We start from the raw sequence: 25,115 nt of genomic DNA, 5'->3' as shown, positions 1-25,115 counted from the left end.
AGAATCCTGAAAAAAATGTATCACCGTTTTCACAAAAATATGAAGCAGCACAACTGTTTTCAACATTGATAATAATCAGAAATGTTTCTTGAGCAGCAAATCAGAATATTAGAATGATTTCTGAAGATCATGTGACACTGAAGACTGCAGTAATGATGCTGAAAATCTAGCTTTGATCACAGGAATAAATGATACTTTATAATATATTACAATAGAAAGCATTTATTTTAAATTATAATAATATTTCGCAATATTACTGTTTTTTTCTGTATTCTTTGATCAAACAAATGCAGACCCCAAACTTCTGAATAGCAATGTAGTTACATCAGCAAAAAAGAAACAGTCACGTCATCGGTGGAGAATGTTATTATTTTTAAATAATTTGCATTGATTAATCCTGCATAATAACACCAGGAACATTTATTAAGATGCTAATTATGGCTAATTCAGATTTTAAACAGTTCTTTTCTTCAGTATCTAAACATCTCAGCGTTTGCTGCTCACTTGTCTGTGTTGGCAGTTTTGCGGAACTCGCGGACGGTCATCGGCTTCTTCTGGATGTTGTACTGAGTGAAGAGACCTGATTGGCCAGTGACCACCTGTTGAATCGGTGCGGGAATCACCAGATCATCAATGTCATCATATGTGCGCCGGGGCTTCCAGTCCTTTGGTGGCACCACCTGACAAACAAGCACATCAGTCAGCAAACCTTCAATGATCATCCACAACACCCAAAAAACAGTCTCTCTCAGCATTTTGAGCTGAATGAAAATCTTGTACACTAACCTTAGCCATCCCGGCTCTGTGAGCCCCCTGCGACTCCATATACACAATGTATCTGTTGAAGTCTTTGAACTCCTCTCTTGTGGGATGAAAGGTCATGATCCTGGTGGCAGGACTCTGGGAGCTTTGAGAGACCGAGTCCGAAGCCATTCTGTCACTTGGACTGTAAGAGAAACAAGAAGATGGAGATTTCAGCAACAAACACATCAACAAAACTAAATACGCAACATACTCATGCTTTTTTGAAAAACAACCACACCACAGCAACACAAACCAACACCACCAATTACATTTTTATTGCAACAAGTGTCTTTACACCAGACTAATAAACTTCACATGCAAACCACCATCACTATAATAACTACCACTACTAGGCAAGACAATTTACTTCGAACACATTTTATACACATATATAATTGTGCTAATTTAAAGTGATTCAAAATATTTGCATAAGGAAAAGATAAAGCAATCTAGTTTAAATAATTTAAAAATAAATATTTAAGAACATAATAAAAAGCTCAGTTTCAAAAAAAGTATTTAATTAAACATAAATATAAACAACATAATTCATAAAATAATTATACATTTTTAATTATAAATATTTTAAAGATTATATTTAAAAAGAATTAGAAACGATAATAGGAGGACAGAAAAAGTATAAATATTAGGCCTACAACTTGTTGGAGCAACTAAATACAAACAATTCAGGGGAAAAAACTAGAGCACATTAATACTGATTTAAGTAGAAAACAACAGATTGAATTAACTTGTAACAGTTAACAACATGCTCATAGATTTTACTGACAGAAATAAACTTAATGAACTGTTTTAATAAAATCAACATTATACAGAGCTGCACTATTATATTCAAGCACACAGTATATAATAAAAACATTAAAACACTGTAGTTTAATATCTGTTATAATTATGAATGTTGAAGCGCCTGTAAACTCACACTAGCATGCTAGCTGACGTTAGCCTGACAAACACATCATATCGGATCATTCAACGTTAGAGTGTTTAATGAGAAAGCATCATATCTATGAATGTGTCATGATCTCATTATGAGGTTTTGCTCAGGACCACTGAAAGTTTTGACCCCGAAATCTCTCAAACTCACTGCAAAAACAACAACAACAACACACAAAAAAACACACACACACACACACACACACACACACACACACACACACACACACACACACTGACGGCTAAAGCCGCTCAAATGAACACAAACTTACTCCTGTCACACACAAAACACACACACCGCTTCAGCTCAACACACACACACACGCTCATATCCATTCCCACAGTCTAATTAACGGCTTTTTGTAGTATATAACTGTGTTATTACATGAATTATCGATCCGCTCCAAACTTTGACGAGCATGGTGGCTAACTACTGTAAACACCGATCTCCACACACTAAAACACACATGAAATCACTCGACACGCATAAAAACCCGATCATATGTGTCAGCAGAGCACGAGAGGAGTTAACTCACGGGGGTCGCGGGCTCAGCTGAGGGGTGTTGAGGGCGCAACTCAGAAAAACGGCGCAGAAAAAGACGATTACCGATCAGACATGTCCTCCATTAGAGTGCGGCGCGACTGCGCATGCGCACACACTGTTTACAAAGAGGGAAGAAGGCGTTCCCCTAATCAACTCAGTACACACGAACCTTATGGGGCCATGTAGATAATACGGAAAATTCTCTCCATATGATCGTTATAGGGCCATAGAATGTGGATTTTTAGATATATATAATCATATCTCCAATCGAGCTCATACAATCTACACACGCTCCACATGTCATATCAAACATATAAAGCCTTAGTATATAGACATTTAATAGATCATTTGTAAAATTAACAATGATATAGATGCAGAATCATACAGATTATAAAGCCTATGGATATTTGTATAAATCAATCAATAAATAATATGGATCATGGGGCCATATTTACATAGAACAAAAAAAGACATATAGAACAAATAAAATGGATTAATGTACAACACACTCCATTTAAGTCTTATGATGTCTCTTTATAGCACATAGAAAACCTTATAGATATTGATTATAGATAATGTAGATCATTTGTATATATTACTATGCATCCTAATGGGCCCCTTTCCATGCATCTCATATTAAAAATACTTAAATTGCATAGATAACATGATGCACCTACTGGCCTATAGTGTGTATAAATATTTTATACATCAAATTTTAACTTATATATATATATATATATATATATATATATATTTAACAAAGACTTAGCCTTAAAGTGACTTTGATATATAGTCACTCTGAACATACTTATGCTTCAAATATCATATAGAGCCATATGTATGAGTATACAGTATATGAATGTTAAATAGATTATTTGTATATAGATATATAATTGTAATCCATGTAAGCTAAATAGGTGTATAAATGATAAAGATTATATATCTGACTTTATAGATCTCATCTGACTCATTAAATCCACATACCTCCATTTAGATGTGATATATTGTACAAATATATAACTATAGACTTATTTGTATTTGTATATCCCATTCCATAGATCATCATAGAGCCATTTACTGGCAAGATGAATATGTAGATTATATGGATAATAGACATTATTTCTAAAACTCACTCTTCACATACAGTAGAGCCATACTGATGCAAATTTATAAATTCAATAGATCATGTTACGTGTGTAATAAAAAAATGCAGTAACACCTCTGTGCAATTTACTACATTTTGCATCTTCAATATCTAAAATAAATGTAAAATGTCTATGGTCTGTTTTTCATTTTAACCTTTGGACAAACTGTTGGTTTTCAGACCACCTGTTAAAAAATGTGCAACTAAATGATCTGTGTATCTCCAGAAATAAACAAAGACATTGATCATCATCTACAAACTGGTAATTAGGCTTAATTATTTGTTAATTGTTCATCTACAATGGGAAACAACATCTCTGACCTTAGACCAAAGGGACAATTTGTGCCTAATTAGTGAGATAATTAGCTTCCAATAGAATTAGTAAACTTTCCTGTCCGGTCGCTGAGATTTTGGAGGAGGACTAATGTCTCCAGGTGTTCCCGAACTAATGAATCATGTAGAGCAGGGAGAATCCAGTCCACATGTCTTCACATTAAACCGCAATGGCCGGTGGGCTGACTAGCCTTGGCTGCGGAGCTCTGGATTTCTGGCAAGGACACAAACACACTGGAGAGGGACCAGCCATCTGTTCCCGGGAAATGTGCTGAAGGAACCGGGATACAGCAGCGAAAGCCCCACAATAAACATGTACAAAACCCAATGAAGCATTTTATTAACACATATTTCTCTCCTTTTTATTAACAAATAGAAAACAGACCGCCTGTACAACAGATTGAATGCCGTTTTGTCTCTATGCCAACACAAAGTGAAATTAATTCTTCCCATATCCGCATTTTTCATCTTACTTTGTGCTCAGGCCATAGGAGGATAGAAACACTCGAGTATGCACATATTTTCAGTCTGATGATTCTGTCGCGACATTACGGGAGATTTGTCTTTAAGAGCCACAGTGAGAAATGATCGGATGGCCGTTAATAATACCACACGTGGAGAGTCCCAGCCTCAGCCGTGAAAGCCCCACAATAAACATGTACAAAACCCAATGAAGCATTTTATTAACACATATTTCTCTCCTTTTTATTAACAAATAGAAAACAGACCGCCTGTACAACAGATTGAATGCCGTTTTGTCTCTATGCCAACACAAAGTGAAATTAATTCTTCCCATATCCGCATTTTTCATCTTACTTTGTGCTCAGGCCATAGGAGGATAGAAACACTCGAGTATAGGAAAGAAACACTTGAGTATGCACATATTTTCAGTCTGATGATGCTGTCGCGACGTTACGGGAGATTTGTCTTTACGAGCCACAGTGAGAAATGATCGGATGGCCATTAATAATACCACACGTGGAGAGTCCCAGCCTCAGCCGTCTGTTTTCTGCCGCAGACTTTCCCCACTTCAGCTGCTGGTCTGAGCGATTGACGGATGGCCGTGGTTCTACTGGAGGTACGTGACGGCTGTACATGTGTGTGCAGGTTTGTCGGGTCAAGGCCTGGCCGTTCAGCACGAGCTGACCTTTGACCTCAGCTGACCCGGCATGGGATAATAACTTTGCTGTGGCAGCAGGAACACCATTTTTCTTGTCTTTCTTTCACTCGAGAATGGAGGGTTTCCAGAAAGTGTCTGTTTACTGCTATTCAGAGCAGAACGGCTCTGACTGTGTTCTCTCCTTTCATTGGTTTATTCAGTTGTCCTTAATGACGGCAGGTTCATTAAGCTCACTAACTCGGCTGTAAGCATTTCAACTCTTTTATACTTGATTATACTGTTTTATAAAGTATCAGGAGGTGAAAAGGTTGTTTTTAATTGTATATTTTATAAAAGATCCCCTTTCCCCACCAAATAAAAGTAGATCATTAAAATACAATAATGATGAAAAAAGTAAGAAATCATCAGCAGCTCTGAGTACACCTCTTAAAGTATTAGTAACCTGGGTCATGTGAAAATACATGTCCACATATGCTAAAAATAACTGAACATATACGAAAAAATTATAAAGGAATAATAATAATAATATAAGAAAAAAAAGAAGAATAAAAGAACCCCTTAGATATGCAACGATCAGCATAAATGATACAAATATTGTATTTTCTGACAGATATAGCAATCGTCATGATGATACAATAATAATAATGATGATAATAATAATAAAAACAATGGCAGATGATGATCGGTATGAAATGAAATGATCATAATCATAAAGCAGTAAGGTTATACAGAGACAGGAGCTGGGCATTAGAGACCAGAGGGAAGCGTTTGTTGCTGTTTTCAGAAGAGGAACAGGATTGCGCTGAAGTTCCAGTGATTTCTCCTCTCTTCTGATTTGCCGTTTCTCTCTGTCTGTTTGTCAGTCTCTCTCTCTCCCTCCAGCAATGGTGACTGAATAGGTAGGATGATTAAGGCTCAGAAACAAGCGGCGGCTCTCCGTTCTGAGGCATTCTGGGAGTGGTTACGTTGCATAGTGATCGAAGCTGCCTAGGTACTCCAGAGCTGCTCTATAGCACAGCTGGTACTGGTCCTGCACACATGGGACGCACACCGTTAAAACACAGACTAAAACATGTGTGTTGCCTAAAAATGAAAAGTCTGTCTGATTTGCAGTAAATGACAACAGGTGAACTATTCTATTTACTCAAGAGGAAGTGAGGGTGTCAGGTTTACCTCGGTCTGTACCATGGCAGGTCTCTGCGTGCGGAGCGTTTTTATGGTCTGGAACATGTCCACCACCCCTTCATACCTCATCCGCTCCAGAACAATACTTAAAGTGATGAAGACCCCTGTTCTGCCCACACCAGCACTGAGACAGAGAGAGACAGACAGCAGTTCAGCACACATACACAACAGCTAATATTTGGGGGGGTTTAAATTAAGTCTTCTGTTCACCAAAGCAGCATTTATTCATCAATCAAAAATATAGTAAAAATGTAATATTGTAAAATATTTTTACAAATTAAAATAGCTGTTTTCTATTTGAATATATAGTCAAATGTAATTTATTTCTGTGATCAAAGCTGTATTTTCAGCATCATTACTCCAGTCTTCAGTGTCACATGATCTTTCAGAAATCATTCTAATATGCTGATTTGCTGCTCAAGATACAATTCTTGTTATATTTCTTATGTTGAAAACAGTTGGGCTGATTTCTGTGGAAACCTTGATCAGTTTTATTATTATTATTATTATTATTTTTACATTTAATTGCATTCTTTGATCAATAGAAAGTTCAAAAGAACATCATGCATTTATAATAGAAATCGTTTGTAACAATATGTCTGTTTGTAATAATCTGTCTTTACTGTCATTTTTGATCAATTTAATGCATCCTTGCTGAATAAAAGTATTAATTTCTTTTGAAAAAAAAAAAAATCTTACTGACCCCAAACTTTTAAACTGTAATGTACAGATACAAAGTCAGCTCTACGATACAGTCAATACAATCTAAGATCGAGACATTTTAATTTCATATAGATTTACAACATTCTGAATATTCAATATATCAGCCAGTGCTACTACAAACACACACGTTTGTTCATTCTGCTTCTCACCTGCAGTGAACAGTAATTGGTCCGTCCTGTCCAAACTGCTCCTTGGTTTTGTGGACTTGGCCAATGAAATCAATAAAGCCCTCTCCTGTCTTTGGCACGCCTTGTTCTGGCCAATCGGTGAACTGAAACTGGCGGATCGTCCTAGACTGGCCATCCTGAGAGAGAATGAGAGTGTGATTTAAAGACACAGCACAGCTGAAGTCTTACGGTCTGATCGACTCACCCTGGCATCTGTGACTTTAAACTCCCGTAGGATGTACTGCGGCATGTTGTATTCAGCCATGGGGTCCACGACGAAGTACTGATAGCGTGCGGATCTCTCTGCAGGCCAGTACTGATGACACTTCTCCTGTGGAGCCAAACACACGATTATAAGAGCAGCTCAGTTAATTTGTCCAAACCCCAACTTTATTTATTTATTTATTTTTTTTGCCTTTTGTCTCTTTGGTGTAATGCACAGAATGACAGCCTGAGGCCAGCATACAACCAGCTGATTTGCAGCATCATTAACATTTCATTAGTCATTTGAGAGTTTTTTTTTTATTAATTGCACAAGAGTATTCAGACATTTTTCTCAGCAAACCAACATCCACATTGCATGTTTATTTTGTTATTATTATCTGCTACACTCAAATCAGTCCCTCCAGAATTTTGCGATCTCGCAATTGCAAACATTTGCAGCAGCTTACATTATTGCATATTTTTACAATTTGTCCTGAGAGAAGCAATGTTAATTAATCAAAATGCATAAATCTGAGCCCAAACAAACTGATCAATATGTGTTCAACTGCTGAACCACAACTGATTTCAGTAATTATGCACTAAATCATCAGTAACAGTACTCTTATGGTCACTAATACTAATTACTTAATGATTATAATGGTAGGTTTTTAATGCAAAACAAGGGAAAATATCCTGCAAATATCACCACAATTTTTGAAGAAAAGCTGCAGCAAATTCAGTGACTTGCAAAAATGAGAAAAAAGTCTTGTGAAATCCTGATGGGACTGTTGAACGATTCATAAAATAAGAAAGCAGATTCATGTAAATCTTTTGCTCATTAAAGCTGTACATTAACACATATTTTCCTCGACCTTGAATAGACTAACACACAAAACAGTTACTTCATGAGCTGCATTATAATTCAGTCTATTATTACAACTGTTTCTTTGTGCAGTTCTCCTCTTCATATTTCTATAAACGTCACGCTGCTAAAATGCAAAAGTGTTGCAATGTGTGACATGGAATGAAAGCTGAAAACAGCTGAATGTGTGTGACACTCCCTTAATAAACTGAGTTGTTCTGAGCTGCGCTGCCTTAAAGCATTTTATTTTAACACTATTATAAATGTTGTTAATATTTTGAACATTTATATGGAATTTTGTCTATTTAGTTTTTATTAAGTTTTAGTTTTGAACTATTTCAGTTAGAATTTAGAAACTAAATTAAAATTAGAAATGTTACCTTGGCAGCTAGCTGAATTAAAATAAGTTTTTCCATTTCATTTTATTTCAAGTAATGAAAATGTTTTTTTTTTATGGTTTTAGTTTTAGTTAACAAACATAACCCTGCCTTAAAGTCGACAGGACATCAAAAATGAGCAACGTTTCACAATCCAATCAATTCCCAATGGATGCAATCAAGAGCCACCCTACATTTAGCCTTTTTGAATATCTTCTTTCACTCACATTACAGAAGTAAAATGGGTTGCAAAGGGCCATTCACATTGACTTTGTTCACTTTGATGTGTGCAGGAATGTGAGAATCTGTCACAATGACAATGGCGTGGACTCACCCGTCCCATCTCTCTGAGCTTTGTCAGCATCACCACGATGGTGGAGTTGTGCTCCCAAAGCATCCTCCAGAAGTCCTCCGTGGTTTCAGAGAGAGGACCTTGTGTGGCGACATACGCCTTCTGCTGCCTGCAGGAACAACACATGAAAATACAGTTTAAAAACACAAGAATCAACACAGATTACTAATGAACAGCTCTCTCCAGGAGTGCTTCATCTAATTGAACAGCAGGAGGCACTGCAGCTCCATCACTGCGATCATAAATGCATTAAGACAGACGAGATAAATATGCAGTGAGAGAAAGAGAGAAAGAGAGAGAGAGAGAGAGAGAGAGAGAGAGAGAGGGGAAACACTGGACAGAGAACGAGGGCGAGACTGTGAGACAGGTGAGAAAAACACTGGTTGTGGAAGATGAAACCGAGAGACATGATTGTGTAGTGAAGGCAGCAGAACTCTAGATCACTGTTTGGCAGCGTGGGGACGCGAGCACTGTCCCTTATGCTGAAGTCCTGCTGTGAGATCCCACACACACACACACACACACACACACACACACACACACTGAAAGCTCATCAAGCTAAAAGCATGTGAAAGCCCTTCTCCCTCTGTCCTTCATTACAAACACGATTACTGCCAATTACACTGTTTACAATTCAGTACGCCGGCAGATGCAGTGGGAGCTCTTTAATTGGCCGTTAATTTGATTAAGGGCCAACAATGAGCTCAGATTCTTGACACAGCTCCACCCCTCCACCTCACATGACCCCTCAGCAGCAGCAAAGGAAGTGCTTGATTCAGGATGTTAGTAAAGGACTATTCATTTGAAGCACTGATATTTGCAGTAAACGTTCCTTGTGGCAGAAAGTTGCACTGAATCAATGGATCTCAAAGACCATAGTCACAGCAGATGGGATAGAGGCTGTCTTAGGTAATGCAGTTTTAATATCCATTTTCCACAGTTTTTCATTCATACGAAACTCTTCAATAAAGTATTTTCAATGCACAATCCATCAAACAGACTGTAAAAAGATAAGCATGTGTTTAGCATGTATACTATTATTTCACGCTCTAAAGTACTCGATTCTGATTAGTCATGCTTATATAATGAGTGTTACACTACAGGGCCGTTGAATGCTTGAATCTGATTGGCTGACGAACATTCTAAGGCGTGCAATTATTTTCAGGGAATAAGGAAAAAGTCATACGGGTTTTATGATGACAGAACCAGGCATGTGGTCAGCTAAGCACCAAAAATGAAGGAAAACCTTTTTGACTACAGTAATAAAAAAAAGAATAATAAATAAATAATAATAATAAATAAATATTTTTAGAATATTATTTAAATTTTAAAAATTAAATCAATGAAGAAATATTACTATTGCAGCGATAATACTGAATTGTAAAATAAAAAACACATATTTACTACTACTACTAATTATTATTATTGTCATTATTATGGCTACTAAAATAGTATTTTTTATTTTATTATTATTTAAATTATAAAAATACATCAATAAAGAAATATTAGTATCACAATGATAATAGTGTACTGTAAAATAAAAAACAAGTATTTATAATTCATAATAATAATAACTGTATTTTACAGAACAACAGTAAAATTACAATACCAATATTTATTCATAACAAATGCACTTCTCATTATAAATAGTTCGTGTGTGATCCATTTTTAAATTCACATTATAAGTGTTCCAAACTCACAGCGCTGGCAGAGATTTCGAGTGGAGCAGTATTTACTGTTAACCGAGACACTGAAGACATTGAATCATGAGCTGCTCGCGTGTAAATGAACACAGTGCCGCGCTTTACTCTGAAACACACAGCTTGTCGGACTATATATTTATATAATTAATTCATAGCCTTTACAATTCATATTTCAGGTCGAAAAATTGGAAATCTGTATCAAATTGGAAAAATATCAATGGAAAAATATCAATTACCCCTTAACTCTGTGTCTCAGTGGTATGCTTGACACAAACCCATTGCAGTCTGAATGTCTATCTGTATATGTGTGTGTGTGTGTGTGTGTGTGATAGATTGAGAGCTTCATGGAGACCAGACTCCTCGTGACGGGTAATCCTTTTATTTGTGCTCTGAACTGTGTGCATCACCTGTCAGCTCGTGGGCGCAGGGCCGCGCCAATTCCCCAGTGCTGATAGCGCTCCAGTTATGGACAGTCCTGCCAATAAGAACAATTTGTCCTTACAACTAACAGCACTAAGGCAGTAGACACGCAGGCGCAGACTTCCGAGACGGGCCATGACTCTGAGCTGTCACATCCAGCAGGAGTCAGAGAGACGGGGGACAGTGACGGAGAGACTCGCTGGCGTTCGTGGTAGCAGCACCTCTTCAGAAGAACACCCATCTTTCATCTGATTTCTCCAGAGTCTGATTCACAGTTGGTCTCAATTGGCTCTCAGATCTCTGTTTATGACTTCAGGCAAAATTCTGAATTTAAGATCTGGCTCTCTTTCAATTCATGAGTTTGAGTTTGAATTAAGTTATCCGCACCACAGGATGTTGAATTGAAATGACAGGAAGTGGAATTTACTGAATTGCAATCGCAAACCCTGATTCACATACCTGTATCCATCGATGAAGCTGGCGTTAATGTAGTCGGACCCCTCCACCCCTCTGATTGGCTGCAGACACACACGGCTGGACTCGAAGGGCATGATGTTGACCAGTCGGTTCTTGAATTTGTTGCAAGGCAGACTAGCGCTGATGAATCTAGAGGTGTGTGCTTTGGAGTTGGCCAGTTTCTGCAGTGAGAAAAGACACAGAACACATGCATATTGCTCAGAAATTGTGAAATAGACTCATACACACTACCAATCAAAGGTTTGAAAAAAGAAAGGATGCATTAAATTGGTCAAAAGTGACAGTAAAGACATTTATAATCATATAAATCATTTGTGTTTCAAATAAGTGCTGTTCTTTTGCACTTTCTATTCATCAAAAGTATTATGGTTTCCACAAAAATATGAACAACTGCACAACAGTTAAGATAATAATAAGAATTGAGCAGCAAATCAGCATATTAGAATGATTTCTGAAGGATCATGTGACACTGAAGACTAGAGTAATGATGCAGAAAATTCAGCTTTGATCACAGAAATAAATTACATCTTAAAATATATTACAATAGAAAACATTTATTTTAAATTGTAATAATGTTTCAGAATATTACAGATTTTCCTGTATGTTTGATCAAATAAATACAGCCTTGGTAAGCAAAAGAAGCTTCTGGCTGAGGACAATTAATGAGATGACATTTTAGTCTTTCAGACATTAGCATAATGTCATTTTCTATTTATTTTTGTGAGTTTTGAATAAATATTCCAAAAAATATGTTTCTTTTAAATGTCAGCTTTTTGTGTACATCTTATTTGGCATCATTATACTGTATAATAATCCATTCTATATGTTACATTCAGCATTGGTCATTAATTAGTGAAATATAAGGAACACTCTGAGTTCAAAAGTTAAGCTCAAGTTCAGTATTCATGTCAGAATGTTGATTACCACACTGAAACTCAAAAGCGTTTTTTTCCATTGTCAACAATTGAGATCCTTCTTTGGTGGAGAACGAGGTGTTTTGAGTGGCTTTGTTCTCAAACTTCAAACGATACTTGCTCTTTGAATCTCAGCATGTCACCAAAATGCGTCATGGGAAAAACAGCCCATTAAAATCATTCATGTTGTGCAGGGAAACACAAACGTGTTTCCACACACAGCTCTGACTGCACTGGCCCTTCAGAATCACATGATTCGCTGGTGAAACAACATCAAGCATTAAAACCTGATTACATCCTCGGCGGATCTATAATGATCCTGTGCGTAAAGCAACTCTGAGCCTCATCCTTCGGGCTGGGAAGCGTCTCTGAGGACAGCTGTTGTATGTTAAAGGAGTGTTTTCATGCATGCAGCAGCTATAACTCTCACCGCAGTCACAGATACTGCCTGTCAGCTTCTCCATCAGCTCTCAGCTTACTGTTTAAGCAGTTAAAATATGCACCTTTGCTTTGGTAAGAATGTTTCTGCCAAAAACATTTCAATGTGCATGTCTTTTCTCTGTCTACAGTTTTTCTTGTTGCTCTTCCAGTGTAATATTACTTAAGAAATGAACTCAAGGTTAACCATTATAGATGAGAATCATAAGGAATATACCAATTCAGGTTCAGATTCTACATAATTATTCCAGTTCTGTTAACAAAATCAGGAATGTTTTTGAATAAACACTTGTCCTTCATTCCAAATCAGTGTTGTTTTAGCATTATTTATTGACTATTATAGTGTTAGTGTTTATTAATATTCGAATTAGCTTTTTAGGGTAATACTTTACAATAATATTTCATTTGTTTACATTAGTCAACTATATTAGTTAACAAGAACAATACTTATATAGCATTTATTAACCTTAGTTAATGTTAAATTCAACATTTACTAATATATTATTAAAATCAAAAGTTGTACATGTTAACATGAACACTTTTTAAACTAACACTAACAAAGGTTAATAAATGCTGTAAAAATATATATTGTTCATAGTTCGTTCATGTTAACAAATGTAAGTGTAAGACATTATTGTAAGTGTTACCTTTTATTTTTATATTTTCAATTTTAGTTTAATTTTTAGTAATTCTGTTATGTGCATTTATTTATTTTTCAGTTTTAGTTTCGGTTCAGTTTTAGTTTTTATTTAATTTCCAGTTAATTATCATCATTATTACATGATTACTTAACTTGAAGCATTCATTATATTTCATTAATTAATGTCCAATGCTGATTCTAATATCTAGTCATTTTAGTGCTTTAGCTTAAACGTATTTCAGTTATAATAATTAACATTTATGAAACATTTACAATTTAAAGTTATCATGTAATATTTATATTTTTGTTTATTCCAGCTGTATTTCAATTAACAAAACAGTTATAGCTAACGATAATAACCCTGTTTCCAACTCCAACAAACAAGCAAGATAAACCGCTAAGCAATAAACGGCATCTTCTGCATGTTAATCAGAGGTTTAAACAAGCAACAAGGCATTGCATCGTCAGCTGTGTACTAAACATCAAAGAGGTTCTGATTGGCTGTGATTCTGTGCCTTCACGCTGTGTTTTGAGGAGAGAAAAACTGACACAGGAACTCTGTTGTGTCGTGCCAGGTTAAGGTTGATGTGTGTGTCTGTGTGTGTTTTCTGACCTTAAACTCCAGTTCCATGGCAGTGACGGTGTCTCCGGGCGACACCTGCGTGAGTTTCTGGATGTGTGTGTACAGGCTCCGCGCCGGGACCTCTGTGTTCCCGCAGGTGGCAGCCTCCAGCAGGGCCTCGTGGATGAAGATATACTGATCTTCTGTCTGCACCATGTAGTTCCTCTGAGAGCGCATGCAGGTCACGTGACCATAGATATCCACCGACTTCTCGTGCTTCATCCGCTCCAGCATGGCCTCGATTACGATAAAACAGCCTGTCCGACCCACGCCAGCGCTGCCATGGGAAACACAAGGGAAGTGGTAGATTTAGAGTGAATTCACAGACACATGTTCATGTTAATAGATAAGTGAGTGGATATCATGCTCTACCTGCAGTGCACCACCATGGGTCCGGCGTCAGGTGGGTTGCAGGCCTTGACCCTGCGTAGAAAGGCTAAAATTGGTGTGGGGTATTCGGGAACGCCATGATCCGGCCAGGCCATGAACTGGAACTGCCGAACTTCCCGTTTCTCACTGGACCCATTCTGTTACAACACATTCAAGGAGATATATGATGGAAAAGGGATTTTTCTTGCTGTTTTTAAAAAGAGAATATGTTTATAATAACTACAATTATTTACAATATATTATAACTGATTATAATATAGAATTATACTATTAATCTCCCTCCACAATCTAACCACGAACTAAACTGCAAAAACAAGCCAATCAGAAATCATTAAGGTTGTGACATCACAACTATGGGCTCGTTAACTTATGACCGTTTACACATCAGGACCTATTTAGTATTTATCTGGCCTGTTGTGATGAACTATGATCGTACATGGAGGTTAACCAATCAAAACACAGGTCTTAAAGATACAGAAAACCAAAACTGGTGCAAAACTGGTCATAAAAAAATAAATTAAAACTGATTTTTAGTCCAGGAAACCTTGACTGACATTGTAAGTGAACTTATATGGGAAAAATGCTACAACAGTGTATAATATGACCCATGTAAACATTTACAGCATTGTACTAAAAACGAATAAACCCTATTTCATTCTGTTTCATTCTATGTTGAATGTTAAATATAATAAGTTAAATGTAATGTAAAGTAATTATTTAATCTACTATAAAAGCCTATACAATTTTGTTATAATATTCTTTTAAAATTAAAAAAATATAAAAAAAAATGATGCTAACTAGTATCCTAGCAGACTGTAAGTTACTAAGAGGCAGTTTTGTCTCCTACTATTAATTAAATTTAGATGTTTTTGAGGAACTTTTTCCATCTTGATTTTTTCAGTTCTGCTGTACGACGCCTCAACGTCATTTTCAGCATTAATGAGCAGAGAAGTTAAAGTTTTAGTCATTTGTGTGAATGCTGTATCTAAACATAATCAAAATGAACATCTTAAACTTCTTTTCTAGTTTTTGTTCTGTATACGATTGTCATTACATACATTTTCTAAACAAATAATTTGTCACTGCAGGTAAAATCAAAAAGTGATGAAAAAAACTAAATAAATGTCAGTTACATCATCTATAAACACACACAGACCTTATAGAGAGCGAAGGTCCTGACGCTGTAGGTGGCTAACTCCACCGTATCCAGCATGGACACCTGAATCATGCCGTATGTCTCTGTTCCACGGCTCGGCCAGTACTGATCACACTTCACCTGCAATCACAGGCACACACAAACATCACACATCAGGGACCACAAGAGCACAGGAGAAGAGTGAGAGGAGGCCAGCTGAAGCTGAAGCAGATGGGGGCATTACGCACCACAGACCGGCCAGAACTGTGGCTGAACCTCCGGCTCTGATAACACACACGGGTCACATACTGCGAACACACACCGAGCACAGAGGGCTGTGTGAGTAACGCCGGTAGGTCTGGGGTTGAGATGCATTAGCGTGACCCATCTGGGCTTCCATAAACCCTGCTGTCCTTCATCAACAAAGAACAGGTACAATCTGTGCACTTATTCAAGCTAATTAATAAATACGGCTGACTAGCTCAAACCCTTAAAAAACTTTGCATCTTTAACATTAATAAAGTCACATTTTTTTTTGGCAAAAATGTAATTTGTAAAAGGCATTTCCTATTGTGGAATGAATATGTTTCTTTTTTATTTTTACGATGCACAATATATTTGTGACAATAGAGAGCAACAGGAGGTTTTTGAATCTATAAATGAATTTTCTCCACAGAGTTTGATTAGTTTGACTTTAAAGCCGATAATATCAAGGTTTGTCCAATTCGATCAGTATATTCTTTTTTAGGCAATGTTTTAATGTATTAAAACAGTTAAAGTAAATGTTAGTAAGTAAACTCTCTCTCTCTCTCTCTCTCTCTATATATATATATACATATAGATAGATAGATAGATAGATAGATAGATAGATAGGTATCGGCATTACTGACGAGATGCACATGACAATCGCATGCGATTAATTGCACACAGTTAAAGTAAATGTTAGTAAGTAAACTCTCTCTCTCTCTCTCTCTCTCTATATATATATATACATATAGATAGATAGATAGATAGGTATCGGCATTACTGACGAGATGCACGTGACAATCGCATGCGATTAATTGCACAGTCCTAGTATATAGTATAGTATAGATCTATATACAGCAAATTATAATATAATTGTGAATCGTGAGGTACATAATTCCATTAGAAAGCTAGCATTGAATCACAGTCATGTATATTGAGACTGACCATGTGGAGGATAAACAGAATGACCATCTGGTCACACGGCAGGTGAGGGAACATGTGACACCTCCCTCTCTCACAAACACACATGCACACACATCACTTCCTGTTCGACACTCCTATGAGGAGTGGTCACTTCCTTTCCTCTGTAATTCACAGACAGGACACGTGTTTGCATGTGTCCACGAGGTGTTTGGGATATTATCTGACATCCTAAAGGCAAAAGAAACCCCAAAATTAAAACGGTAATTTTTTCAGCCTCATGTCATTCCAAACCTGTATGACTCTTATTCTTCTGTTTTTAATTATTTGTACAGGTTTGGAATGACATTAGGGTGAATAAATGATGACAATTTTAATTTTTGGCTAAACAACCCCCTAAAAAAACATTATAATAGCTGCTGTTTGAAGTAATGGTTGAAGTGCAATGTGTAGGGAGAGTCTTTATTGTGATTAATAGTCTTTATAAGTTCCTATTTTGAAACGATTCCTCTAGAATGTTTATTTAATTCCATATAAAGAGTGAGAGATCATTTCCATGCCATCTGCATCTCTTGTCATCACTAAAAACATTTCTCTCACTCTGGGGCAGGAGCCAGACAACACGAGATGAGGAGTAAAATCTCACCCTGCTCTTCTCCTCCAGTCTGGTCATCATGATGATAGTACTGGCCCTTTGCTCCCACACCATCCTCCAGAAGTCACTGAACGTCTCGGGCAGAGGACCCTGAGTGGCCATGTAAGCGTTCTGCTTGCGGTAGCCGTCAATGTAGTTTCCATTGATGTAGTCGCTCCCCGGTATACCTGCGGTTCAGCAGTGCAGTGTTAACACACAATGAAAGGCTGAGAACTGAGTGCTCATTGTACTGATGGCCTTGGTAAGCACACGTGAAATCTGCAGACTTTTATTATTTATTTTCTAGTTATATTTAAAAATATATTAAAATAGCATTGAGAGTACTTTTAAATTACCCAAAATATTTAATAAACAGGTATGATTTGGACTTGATGGCCTTTCACAGAATTCAGTAGATGCAGATTCTGTGCAGAACTCATCGTAGCTGAATGACTCTTTATTTTGAGATGTCAAGCAACAAACACTACTGTTCAAAAGTTTGGGGTCAGTAAGATGTTTTTTTTATTATTATTATTAATACTTTTATGCATTATGTTGATGAAAAGTGACAGCAAAGACATTTATAATGTTACAAAATATTTCTGTTTCATATAAATGCTGCTCATTTGAACTTTGTTAAAACATTCTTAAAAATGTATCACATTTGTATCACAAAAATATGAAGGAGCACAACTGTTTTTAACATTGATGATAAATGTTTCTTGAGCAGCAAATCAGCATATTAGAATGATTTCTGAAGCATCATGAGACACTGAAGACTGGAGTAATGATGCTGAAAATTCAGCTTTGCATCACAGAAATAAATAATATTTTATCACCTATTCACATAGAAAAACGTTATTTTGAATTGCAATAATATTTCACAATATTACTGTTTTTACTGTATTTTTTATCAAATAAATGCAGCCTGGATGAGCAGAAGAGAGTCAAAAAAGCGTTTGAAAAAAACTTGCTGACCTCAAACTTTTGAACGCTAATATATATAGATGTGTTTTTGGACTCACCATCAGTGGGGATCAGCACGACTCTGGAGTGATCGTAAGCGATGACGTTTGCATAGCGGTTCTTGGGCTTGTTGACCTCTAGGTTGGAGTTTTCCCAGGTGAACTGCTGGCCAGGGTCAATAGACTGCAGAACAGAAAGACAAAACATGAGAACGTTTGTTAGAAAGCTAAACCAATACCAGTGACAGAAAAAAGGAAGACAATAGACGCATTTAAACTTTGAAATGATTAGTGTAAATACTAAATATCACATGAGAAAATGGTAATAATTCCCCTTTTACAGCAAACCCTTCAAATCTTCTGCAAAAATAATGACTGTTTTCCAACATGTTTCCTAAATACTTTCTCATCTGCCCATTATTTAGTCCCGCCCCCAATCTTATGCCATTGGTTGAGCCAAACGACACTCATGAAAACCTATTTTACTTTAACATAATTTATTTCAGAGTGAAACAGGATATTTAATGAGAAAAGATAAAGGGAAATAGCATAATTTAACGAGGGAATGGACTATAACTTCATATGTGACCCTGGACCACAAAACCAGTCTTAAGTCGCTTGGGCATATTTGTAGCAATATCCCAAAAATCACTGTATGGGTCAAAATGATCAATTTTTCTTTTATGCCAAAAATCATTAGGATATTAAGTAAAGATCATGTTCCATGAATATATTTTGTACATTTCTTACCGTAAATATATCAAAACTTAATTTTTGATTAGTAATATGCATTGCTAAGAACTTCATTTGGACAACTTTAAAGGCGATTTTCTCAGTATTTTGATTTTTTTGCACCCTCAGATTCCAGATTTTCAAATAGTTGTATCTCGGCCAAATATTGTCCTATCCTAACATCCCATAGCTTATTTATTCAGCTTTCAGATGATGTATAAATCTCAATTTAAAAAAATTGACCTTTATGACTGGTTTTGTGGTCCAGGGTCACATATGACTCATTACTCCAGTCTTCAGTGTCACATGATCTTCAGAAATAATTCGAATATGCTGATTTGCTGCTCAAGATACAATTCTGATTATTATCAATGTTGAAAACTACCTCATATTTTTTTGAATTTTTTTTTCAGGATTCTTTGATGACGGTAACACTTTATTTTAGGGTCTCTTAACTAAACTTAATTTTTGATTAGTAATATGCATTGCTAAGAACTTCATTTGGACAACTTTAAAGGCGATTTTCTCAGTATTTTGATTTTTTTGCACCCTCAGATTCCAGATTTTCAAATAGTTGTATCTCGGCCAAATATTGTCCTATCCTAACATCCCATAGCTTATTTATTCAGCTTTCAGATGATGTATAAATCTCAATTTAAAAAAATTGACCTTTATGACTGGTTTTGTGGTCCAGGGTCACATATGACAAGTGACTAGAGGGAAGGGGTTTAAAAATAAGACATCATCAGCTAAAAACGAAAGTCATTTCAGAGGTGGAGCAAGTTTAATTTCATTTTGATGAAAGTTTACAAAGCCGTGGAATAATGTGCTCCAATGAATCATTCATAATAAGACAACTCTGGCACAGCAGGAACTGATGCTGCAAAACCTCGCAGACGCACCACAACTCTGCAAATCTCTACCTTGACCTGCCCAGCGTTTCCTGCACGATCACGGCAGCTGGAATCGCTCCGGCGCTTTAGAGACCTGCCTAATCCAGCCCTGCTGTTACCATAGTGATGAGAAAACAGGCCAGAGGGTGCGGTTTAGACGTCTGCTCTTTAGTCTCCTTGCATCACATTACTGCAGCTCTGAGACGCTGCGTTTCTAGCAGAACCGCCAGCAGTTCTTCAGTTATAATGAACAAATCATATCAACTATATGAAACATAAAATACCATTCAAGAGTTTGGGGTTGATAAGATTTTTTGGGGTCGATATGAATCTTATGCTTGCCAAGACTTCATTTATTTGAAACAGTAATATTGTAAAATATTATTACCATTCAAAATAATTGTTTCTTTATATATATATATATATATATATATATATATATTGTAAAATGTAATTTATTCCCTTTACATGCTACTATAGAATACTATAGAACAGTTTCAGAGCTACTTTTCTGACAACAGCATCATAAATATACCTAAACTAAACAACTACCTTACTAACTATTAATAAGCAGCAAATTAGGAATTTGAGGGAAATTAGGGAGTTAATAGTGAATAAGTGTTCCCTATTCTAAAGTGTTACCGAAAGTTAAAAAGAATTGATTTGAAACAGAAATCTTTTTTATAAAATTATAAGTGCTTTTATTGTCACTTTTGATCAATTTAATGCATCCTTGCTGAATTTGATAAATGAAGTTAACCAACTAACATTATACATACTCTTTTGGTTTCTATACCCAATATTTAAAAAATGTACAAATGCAATAAAAATATCGGTATCGGTACTCGGTATTGGCAAGTACCAAAAATAAAAGTATCGGTATCGGGCGAGTACTGGAAAAAGTGGTATCGGTGCATCCTTAACAACAAGCAATATGGAAGTTTGAAGGCTAAAATGCTGCACAATGCAACACAATCACAGCTAATCAGAAGAGTGTGCGACGAGTTCTGTCAGTTTGTTTGCACTAGATAAAACACACAACTTCTATTTCCTGGACTTGCATGACATCTCTCCAGATGGCACTGATGGATTTTTCATATTATATTAATGTTTCTCTGCATCCACAATGTTTCTTTCTCATCCATATGTGATAGTTAATATACATGAGGAGCGGTACTTCAGACCAATGGGTTTTTGGTGTGAATATAACATAACTCAGACCTATAGCAACATGAAACAGCAACATCTGAGCAATACAATCTTCATTTTAATAGCATTTAATAGTGTCTCTCTGTCACACAATATAGTGAAGTCTTCTCTCTCGTCTCTATCTACTGTGTGGGTCATGTCATACAGCAGTGTTGAGAAGGAACGCATGTCTTATTCAATGGTCTCCTGTTTCTCACACTGAAACATCACAGGTTTTAATGCAGGCGTATGTATGATCTGAGGATGTGTTATCCTTGTGTGCTGTTAGCTCTGCCCTGATCTGTGGTTGCTCTCCATTATAAAACAAGGATAAAAATAGCAGAGTATTATTACAAAAATGTCTCTGAAATGAAATACACTTACAAAGTTAATATTTCTAAGCTTCAATGAGCTCGACTGAAGGTCTGTTGGACATTTTTCTTCATCTGGTAGCTCTCTCTGTTCTCTGTGTACACTACCATTCAATTTTGTTTTACGTTTTTGAAAGAAGTCTCTTCTGCTCATCCAAGCTGCATTTATTCGTTTAAAAAGACAGTAAAAACACTAAAATTGTGAAATATTATTATTACAATGTAAAATAAATGTTTTCTATGTGAATATATTGTAAACTGTAATTTATTCCTGTGATCAAAGCTGAATTTTCAGCATCATTACTCTAGTCTTCAGTGTCACATGATCTTCAGAAATCATTCTAATATGCTGATTTGCTGCCCAAGAAACATTTCTGATTATTATCAATGTTAAAAACAGTTGTGCTGCTTCATATTTTTGTGGACACCATGATACATTTTTTTTTCAGTATCTTAGAATCTTTTTTAACATGATAAATGTCCTTATTGTAATTTAATGTGTCCTTGCTGAATAAAGTTATTCATTTCTTTTTTAAAAAATCTTCTGAATGGTGTATATCAAATAAAATGCATGCATGAGGACATTCCCACAGATGACAGGCTCATCTTATTATTTACCAACAGGTATATTACTTTCTCTCCATCTTTGTACACAATTCCCTCCCCATAAGCCTGTCTTTATCTGCTTATCTTGTTAGCTTCTTTTGTATTGCAGTTTAATGTGAGCCATTTGGCGTTTGATTAGATCACTGTTGCTCTCTCAGTATTTGATGTCTATATTAAGGTCTTGATTGTTTAAGTACTCAGAAGTGCTGCTCAATGTACAATAACAACTCAAGCAGGCAGCAGAGTCCCGCCCCTTCCCTAAACACACACACAGATAGACACACACACACACACACACACACACACACGCGCGCTCGCGCGCACACACGCACGCACGCACGCACGCACGCACGCACACACACACACACACACACACACTGCAGGATTAGCCATCTAATAAAGCAGGTGACTCTCACACTCACTACACTTCAAATGGAGTCATTTCCCAGCTTTAATTTCAAGCTCTGGTGATCTGGGTACTGCCTGAGATGCTGATGTGAGTGAGTGAGTGAGTGTGTGTGTGTGTGTATGAGGACTGTCTGTAAATGCATGTGTAAGTTGTAGTATTATGAAGCTGCACAAGTTCTTAGTGTCATTTCAGCACACTTGCTGAACATGAGATGTTGAAGGGCTCACATTTATAAACAGTAATCTTTTTGAGATTGTAAGGTGAACACTTTTAGCTGTTTGTCTGTCACGAGTACAGGCCATTCGCTGTCTGATCCATTCTGCATGAAAACATGTCAAGGTCTGGCTCAAAATTAGCACTTTCTATATGTTTGGCTGGCTTTATGCAACTTCTGGGAGTTGGGGTACATCTGTCCATCAAAAGTCATATTTTAATGCAATGACAAAAAACTAATCACTGGATATTTTCAGTTTATTGTCAATTTCTTCAGTGTCTTCTATACAGATCAAGTTGGTCTATTATTGTGGTTTCAGCTATTTTGAATAGATCTGCCCCTAACTAGCATGTAAAACATAAAAAGTGTGGTTGGTAGCTTTACATGCAGTTCAGAGGTGAGATTTTCTAAAGTGAACCCAAACTAGCAATGGAAGAACTCAATTCACTTTCACTTCTCAGACCAAATTGGTCTCTTCTGCTCACCAAGGCCGCATCTATTTGATCAGAAATACAGTAAAAACAGTAATATTGTGAAATATTATGACTATTCATAATAACAGTTTTCTCTTTTAATATATTTTAAAATGTAATGTAAAGCTGAATTTTCAGCATATTTACTCCAGTAAATCATTCTAATATGCTGATTTGCTGCTCGAGAAACATTTGTCATTATTATCAATGTTGAAAACAGTTGTGCTGCCGAATATTTTTGTGGAAATCGTGATACATTTTTTCAGGATTCTTTGATGAATAAAAAGTTCAAAAGAACAGTATTTATTTAAAATAGTAATCTTTGTAACATTAAAAAATGTCTTTACTGTCGCTTTTGAACAATTGAATGCATTCTTGCAGAATAAAAGTATTAATTTATTACTGACACTTTTGAAATGAATAGTTAGTGATATGATTAGCACAATTAAACTAAGAATGTGCTTAGGCTTCACCATAACGGCAGTTTGGAGCTCTATTTATAACTGATCTGCTTTAAATGTACAGCCATAATAAATCCACTGTTTCCTCACTGTTAGAGGAAACTTCTTCACTCTTATCTTCATTGTTCTGTTCTACAATTTACATATTCCACACATGCAGATGTAGGTCGGAAGAAGCACAAGTGTTTTCCAGCTTTCTCCTCCCCTTATTGTCCTGATTTAACTTAGTAGACATTTTTATGTAAATTGCTGATGTTTGCAGGACGTCAAGCAATTATCCCTCGGTGGTTTCAACAGAAGGTAGAGAGGGAGAACAATTCTCCTCAAAGTTGTTTAGACGGACACTCTTGACGTGACTTGGGAAGAGTTACCTCATATTCCTGTGAGAAGTGTAGGCCGTCGTTGGCTTTCAGCCGCTCAATGTGGTCAGCCAAAGCACAGACAGAAATTGGAGGGTGTTCCCGCATTCCTGCAGGGAGAAAGAGAGGATGAACTGATAGCAGAGATTTGTATTGGCCTGTTTGGTTTTGGTTGGCTGAACTGTGAGGAACAGACACACTTTGATCCACACAGTTTTTAGGCTTTTGGAAGATGGGCACACATGAAAACAACCCAAAGCATGAGAAAAATAGAAGGCAAAGGAGAAAGCACTATGCTTTTTGCACCATGCTATGTGCTAAGACCAGTGGCAGTGATGTAAGCAGTGAACGGACATGCTCATTGGCTGAAATATGAACCACTTCTGGGTCAATAGCAAGGTGGCGTAAGCTGTCCTGTACAATCAAAATGGCAAGTAAATGACACCGGCATTTTACACAGAAGGACTACAACCTGAGCACACATTAAAAAACACAGATTGTTTTCCCTCCCATCCCACATCTGCTCAACTGAGGTGTTTGAGAAGGACATCCTGTGGAAAGGACGTGAGAGATGGTGAAGCTTTAACTCAGAGCAGCCAAAGTGGTGGAGGGGGCGTGGCTTTGGTCTTGATGGACAGGGAGGAGGAGCATAGAGATGAAGGTAGTGAAAGTTCACACAGGAAAGCAAGAGTGAAACTAACTTGAAGTGCTGGGGCAGCTGAAGGCACTGGAACCTGCAGAAAAAAGATGAGGAGGGACTGTGATATATGTCACTTACAGAAGAGAGAGGAAGAGGAAAGAGTATGTACAGAAAGAGCAAGAGAAACACCCATGAGAGGAAGAAGGCAACATGAAACTGTTTCCCCAACATATTTAACTTCCGTAATATGACATAATTTTGATTGAAACAAAATAGACTGTGCAGGTTCTAACTCAATCTGATATAATCACATCATTATTCACCAATGGGCCAATGAGCTTGCTGCTCAACATTCAAATACTTGGCTAGTGCTTGCTGTAGCAGTTGCAGCACGCCTCCACCTTCCCCAGCTCCACCTGTATAATTTCATGTATGTTATATATGGGGGTTATTTCATATATGTTATATGTGCAGCAGCAGTATTTCCTACATGCTCACAGC

At 36.7% G+C, this 25,115-nt stretch overlaps 2 protein-coding genes across 2 annotated transcripts in view; both read right to left on the bottom strand.

Moving 5' to 3' along the window:
• Positions 1 to 481: 481 nt before the first annotated feature.
• On the bottom strand, positions 482 to 2,424 carry LOC107672667 (lysine-specific demethylase 4A-like). Its single transcript, XM_016465955.1, has 3 exons — positions 2,289 to 2,424; positions 787 to 946; positions 482 to 680 (listed from the first exon to the last, which is right to left on the bottom strand). The coding sequence occupies exons 2-3, from the start codon at positions 931 to 933 to the stop codon at positions 501 to 503; spliced, it is 327 nt and encodes a 108-aa protein (XP_016321441.1). The 5' UTR covers positions 934 to 946; positions 2,289 to 2,424; the 3' UTR covers positions 482 to 500.
• A 2,764-nt stretch (positions 2,425 to 5,188) lies between these two features.
• The window catches only part of LOC107672642 (receptor-type tyrosine-protein phosphatase F-like), a 46,848-nt gene continuing 26,921 nt past the window's right edge, over positions 5,189 to 25,115 (bottom strand). Inside the window, exons 12-23 of the mRNA XM_016465928.1 lie at positions 23,987 to 24,084; positions 18,329 to 18,452; positions 17,316 to 17,491; positions 15,524 to 15,643; positions 14,350 to 14,504; positions 13,969 to 14,254; positions 11,346 to 11,524; positions 8,746 to 8,872; positions 7,174 to 7,299; positions 6,951 to 7,105; positions 6,067 to 6,202; positions 5,189 to 5,923 (exon numbers count right to left, since the gene is read on the bottom strand). Of these exons, the coding sequence (XP_016321414.1) occupies positions 5,855 to 5,923; positions 6,067 to 6,202; positions 6,951 to 7,105; positions 7,174 to 7,299; positions 8,746 to 8,872; positions 11,346 to 11,524; positions 13,969 to 14,254; positions 14,350 to 14,504; positions 15,524 to 15,643; positions 17,316 to 17,491; positions 18,329 to 18,452; positions 23,987 to 24,084 (1,751 nt within the window). The 3' untranslated portion in view covers positions 5,189 to 5,854. The remainder of the gene's footprint in view (positions 5,924 to 6,066; positions 6,203 to 6,950; positions 7,106 to 7,173; positions 7,300 to 8,745; positions 8,873 to 11,345; positions 11,525 to 13,968; positions 14,255 to 14,349; positions 14,505 to 15,523; positions 15,644 to 17,315; positions 17,492 to 18,328; positions 18,453 to 23,986; positions 24,085 to 25,115) is intronic.

The sequence above is a fragment of the Sinocyclocheilus anshuiensis genome, unplaced genomic scaffold (genome assembly GCF_001515605.1).
Source record: "Sinocyclocheilus anshuiensis isolate Anshui unplaced genomic scaffold, SAMN03320099.WGS_v1.1 scaffold1346, whole genome shotgun sequence".
Taxonomy (NCBI): Eukaryota; Metazoa; Chordata; class Actinopteri; order Cypriniformes; family Cyprinidae; genus Sinocyclocheilus; species Sinocyclocheilus anshuiensis.
The sequence above is the reverse complement of the archived record's forward strand: the minus strand, read 5'-3'. Positions and strand labels throughout refer to the sequence as shown.